Here is a 5,695-nt window from a genome sequence, read left to right on the forward strand (position 1 = left end):
TAAGATTATGCTGGTTAATTCTAAACTCTTGGACTATGGAAACAAACAATGGAAACTAGCATTGAGAAAATATAACACATCAAGAATAACTAAAAATAATATGTATGTTCATAAATGCTTTCATAAAATATCTAAAACGTTCAATTAATCACTCACTTTTGCAAATTGATGACACTAAGTCATTTTGTTAGATAACTAAAACATAATACTATTTCTTCCTATCAAAACTAAAAAAAAAAAATCTTTAGATAAGACTTTCAAAATCAAACTTGTGCCGAGTTATATAAGTTTTGTTCTGTCTTAGCATGGTCACACTTCAATAATATAAATTATTTTTAACGAATCTTGGTTTTTCTTTTTCAATTTTAAATAATCTTTTCATTGTATGAATGTTTTTGTCCCCATGCACAGATAACTTGTCAATTGAAAAATTATTAACAGGAGTAATTAAAATAATTCTTAAAAAGAACTTTATAATTCTACAATGTTCATTTTCATATTTAATAATTCTAATTGTACCTTCACCTTCAAATTTATATTCACTGCCAATCAAGTTTTGTTTACTAGTTATATATTTGTTATAATTTTTTTAATCTATTATGAATCTAATTAAATTGGGTTGGAAAATATTTAATTGTTAGGAGACAATTTTAGTAGGTAGTTAGAACAAATACTTCTACCTAGATGACAATAGTCTTTTACCTCTCTTACGTGTTTGATTTTTTTAAATTGTGACAACTTTTTAAAATAGCATATTTGTTTTATTTTATTTTTAATTATATTATTTATTATTTTTTGTGTTTGCACAAATCTCATTGGTGTTTTATGTGAAATTTGAAAATGTGGTGGCTATAAAAAAACTTGTATTTAACATAAAAGACAAAAGAAGGTAATTTTATTTATATTTTTTATTAATATTTAATAATTATTATTTATGCTCAAATTTGCTTAATATTTTCAGTGAATGAAATTATGTGGGATCAACTAAGTATTAACTCGAAAAAAACAAATGAAAGAAATGGTTGCACCTAAAATAATAATTAAAAAAATTAAAGTATGTATAGGTAGATATTAAAGTATATTGTTATAAGTTTCTGAAAAAACATGAATATTGATGTACCACGTCATTCTAATTGCTAACACTATAATTCAACACCACTGTCCTTTCATTTTGTTTTTTCTATTTTTGTAGGGATATAAGCTCTGTTAAGTTCTTAATTTTGGCAAGAATCATGGCACCAGCCACGCCACAAGAAAAAAATTAAATTAAATGTACGTCTCTGTCCCAACTCAATTTTATAAGTAATAAAATGCATAATTAATTCAATCCAATTGTTTTTTTAGAGTCTTGTTTTTAAGTTTTTATTTTCATATATTTTTTTTTTAAATCTAACTTTTATCTCAAATGTATAGCTGAAGGTAAAACCAAGTTTATAATCTTAAAGCAACTTATACTAAAAAAAATTCTTAAAACGACCGATATTAGAAATATATATATAATTTTCTTGTTCTTATTTAATGAACACTTAGATTTTTAATTGGTTTATTTTGTATAAAGTAAAAAGTGAGGATTATCTCAAAACTTCTGCATGGGTAACATGAAGATAATTATGAGAATCAGTTACATTGTACATTAAAAGTTGAGGTAAGAAGAGCACATCACACAATGAATGTTGAATGGTTGCATCTGAGTAAAAGCATCAAAACTCGTACTATTTCTTAGTATGCAACAATCAATAATGAACTTTTTTACCAGTGCTAAGGTTGTCCGATGCTAATTTCGTTTCAGCAAATAAAGAAAACAGAGTGTAGAAATCATAAATCATATAAAGATTTTCTTCTTCTAAAATGAATAAATGTGTAAGTGAAAGAAAGCAATGTCTTTATTCTATAAGAATGAAGACATTTCATATTGTATTATTATCTTTTTGTAACATATTTTAAACTAAATATTAAGGAGAAAAGACAATATTTTTAGTTGTTTTTTGTCTTTTGTTCTGGTTTAAAACTTAAGAAAGTAGAACGGATGGTTACTTCATATTCAAAAGTTTCTCCTAACAGATAATCAAAACCAATTAATTTTTTCAATAGAGCAGCTACTTCTTCTACCTGACACAACACCTCTATTGAATATGCAACCACAGAGCCAAAAGAATAAATGGAGACACATCTTTTTTTCCCTCAGAAAATATTGATTTCATAGTATCTGATCAAATCCTTATACAAAGAAAATGGGAATAAGAGACTTCCATATCAAGCTTAAGGTATGTATGTCCCTATTTCACTGTTCCATTGAGGTTCTTAGAAGTTCATCAGAAATAATGCATATATCTGACTTGTATGTGATAATAGGGCTATTACAAGGGTGTAAAGAACATGTTACTAGGAAAAAACTGATCATGACCCTTTTGACATTTTCATGCAGCTGAGAAAAAAACTTTAGATATAGTTGTCCATGTATGTTTTCATGCTGTTACTGAATCAGAATCGGGGTTTCACAGTGTTAATATTTCTTCTTCTTTTTTTATATTCTATGAATCTTTTATAGTGCAAACTAGTGAGATGAAGCTCTAATCATGGTTGAAGAAACAAAACCAAAAGTATCTGAGTTCTGATCTTTTGGTAAATGCTTGTTCATATGAATGAATGAATAGTAACTGATATGAATAACCAATGTTTTCATTGACTTGAGCAGGCATTCAGGGTGAAACGTTTTTTCTTTGGAAGAAGGAGAAACAAATGGAGAGGAAACAAGCCTTCATGGATGATTCCAATATCACATGGCCATCATGTGGTGGAGCATCATGTGATCAAAGGTGGTTCTGATGACTCAGAGTTTGATTCAGTTGTGATACAGAGGGAGCAGATGGATCACACAGAACTGTGGTATTTTGGAATCTTTGATGCTGTTGTTGGAGATGGAGTTACAAAGTTTGTGCAGTCCCATTTCTTTGGCAAGAAGCTCAAAGAGGTCAGAAATCAATGTTATGTTAACTTCTCTCAGCTACAATCTGTACTTTGCTCAACCAAAGTTATAATGCTCATCAATGGTTTATTAGAGGCATAAATTCACCCTTGGCATATTCTCATTTCTCAAATTTACAAATTCATTGTCAGAGAGGTAGATAGCAAAACTTAAATACACTGCTATGAATTTTTTAGTGTTGTTCTTCTAGCAACATTGAATGTTGTTCTTCTACTAAAATTGAAATTTCATCATGGACAAAAGTGCATTAAAGTTGTCACAGACCATACAAGATAAAACTTCAATTTAGATTGCAGATCATCATAAACAGCCAGGCTTAATCTTACACTTAGTACTCAATTATCATTATATTACTATTTTTTTTCATGCATTTTACTGTCAAATTTTTCAACTTTCGTACAGTCTACCTATTAAAGGAGTGATGATAGCATATCACAAGAAAAGGTAAAACCACGTCATTTATATCATCAACTTTTGCAAATGATATTCTTTTGATCTTGTTTTGTTTTTGCTTACAATTTTTTTTCATGTCATGTCATCACTCCTGAGAAACTTAACCAACCAGTAAAATGTGTGGAAAAAAACTGATGGTAATATATGCAATTAAGCCAAATAATTGTTCTAAAATGATCCCATAAATTCCTTATTTTCATTCATATTTTTGGTCTCTTCTGTGTTTCTGATAGTTTCAATTACATGTTAGTGTCATATGAGGAGAAAAGGCAAAGAAACACTGAAGAGAGCTTATCTAGGTGTAAGAACAAAGATCAGAGAGGCACTGAAGCCAGAAGAGGAGATATTCAGAATAGGTTCAACATCAGTGATGGTGATAAATGGAGAAAAGCTAGTGATAGCCAACATGGGAGATTACAGAACTGTTTTGTGCAGAAATGGTGTCGCTTATCAGACAACTGGCAGACACAGTCATTCAGCCAAGAGAAATTGGTATAGCAGACTCTTTTCAGGTATCAATCACTCTCATCTTTTTTTCATTATTATTTGAAACATTAACTAAAGATAAAACAAATCAGTGAGTACAAATTCACTTTATTAGCTGATTTTGTATAGTTAAATTAGATTTAAAGTCAATTTCTTAAGATGATATCAGAGTCATCTGAAATCTGTCGTAGTAAAATTTATTGTTCGTTGGACCTAGTGTTATTTATGGTAAGATCATTATCGGATCGTCCATTAATATTTATTTTTACATCGAGATATATCTAGACGTCAATAAGAATGTTAGAGATCTTACATCAAATAAAAATAAGACAGATTACCTTATTAAATGAAAATTTCACTTTAATAATCGATTTTGTAGTGTTGAATTAGGTTTAAAGTTCATTTAATACAGTAAAAATGTTCCACATCACTGCATTATATTTTCCTGTTAGGAATTCAATTGAGATTTCAGTTGCACAAGTGTCCAATTTTTGTTTCTGTTTTTCATCCTTAAGTGTTCGCTTGTTTTTGTTCACACATCTCATAATGAATGCTATGCATGTGCACAAAAAGTACGCATGATATCTTGTGAATCAGGCAACACAACAGGTACAAAGCATTCTAAAGGCTCAGAACTTGTGGTGGGAGGTGATAGAATCGACTGTGATACTGAATTTTTGATCCTTGCAAGCAATGGCATATGGGAGGTAAGTCCCACATTACTGAGTAACTTTTAATGCTTGTTCACGAAAAAACAACGAATCATGAATTTTGTTGAAAATAATTAGTATGAGTTTAAATCTCACATTTTTATAAAATTAAACACTGTATAAGAAAGAAAGAAAACACGTAAACTTAAGGTTTCAAAAGAAAAATATTCATCATTTTTTTTTTCTTATTCTTTTTTTCAAACAAATGTACTTGCTAATATTGTGTTAGCAGGTGATGAAGAACCAAGAGGCTGTGAGTCTCATAAGACACATAGAAGATCCACAAGAAGCAGCTGAGTGCTTGGCAAAGGAAGCTTTGATCAGGATGAGCAGAAGCAAAATTTCATGCTTAGTCATTCGCTTTGACTGATTCTTCACCTTAAGGGTGTAACCTTGAGCTTTGTTGAATCATGCCACCATAATTGGTGTGTCCTAGTTGCAGCAATTGTAGCCAACAAACTTACTTATCAGACTTCAAGATATGGATAGAGAACTTGATGAGTTCAACACACAACTAGATTATCTAGCTGTTTGTACTTTCATCATGCCAAAACTCAACAAAAATAGAACAACATGGTGATGACAAAATTAAGTATTTTATTCTGTAATTCCTAAGTGATTTGCACTAATGTTCACAAAGGTTGTTCATTTCTTTTTCTATCACTGATTTTTTTCTGAGCTAATTTGGTTTACATTGCAATTGTACGACTCTCATTCAATATGACTTTTAAGTTCTCACATAATATTAATTTTCAAACAATATCTGTGTATAGTTCTATGCTCTAGATTCACAAAATATGAATCATACAACCATAAATAGATTATAATATCACAAAAATTGCTTCTTGGGTACCACTTCACAGTTACATTTTGTTTTTTCATTTTGATTATCTAAATATGAATTAATTAATTCATGATTTATATTTACAATTCTCATTTCTCATACTAATCGAAAAACTACGTTAACATAGTATTAAGTTTTGTCAAATATTTTTTCTTCATACTTCTATTTTACCCCTACATTAATCCTTCAATTATTTAAAAACATTAAGCTCATATT

General features: G+C 29.4%; 1 protein-coding gene across 4 annotated transcripts; it reads left to right on the forward strand.

Annotated features, from left to right (window-relative positions):
- Nucleotides 1-1,188: 1,188 nt before the first annotated feature.
- LOC108325515 (putative protein phosphatase 2C-like protein 44) lies at nucleotides 1,189-5,287 on the forward strand. 4 transcript variants are annotated; one of them, XM_017558598.2, is made up of 5 exons: nucleotides 1,189-1,272; nucleotides 2,696-2,971; nucleotides 3,690-3,951; nucleotides 4,499-4,632; nucleotides 4,868-5,287. In XM_017558598.2, exons 2-5 carry the CDS (start codon nucleotides 2,765-2,767, stop codon nucleotides 5,003-5,005), a joined length of 741 nt encoding a protein of 246 aa, XP_017414087.1. In that variant the 5' UTR covers nucleotides 1,189-1,272; nucleotides 2,696-2,764; the 3' UTR covers nucleotides 5,006-5,287. The 4 variants fall into 4 exon arrangements, with proteins under 4 accessions (XP_017414087.1, XP_052730854.1, XP_052730855.1 ...); XM_052874894.1 differs by lacking the exon at nucleotides 1,189-1,272 and adding an exon at nucleotides 1,605-1,860; XM_052874895.1 differs by lacking the exon at nucleotides 1,189-1,272 and adding an exon at nucleotides 1,944-2,264 and having other exon boundaries at nucleotides 4,523-4,632.
- The last annotated feature ends 408 nt before the right edge of the window (nucleotides 5,288-5,695 follow it).

The sequence above is a fragment of the Vigna angularis genome, chromosome 3, assembly GCF_016808095.1.
Source record: "Vigna angularis cultivar LongXiaoDou No.4 chromosome 3, ASM1680809v1, whole genome shotgun sequence".
NCBI lineage: Eukaryota > Viridiplantae > Streptophyta > Magnoliopsida > Fabales > Fabaceae > Vigna > Vigna angularis.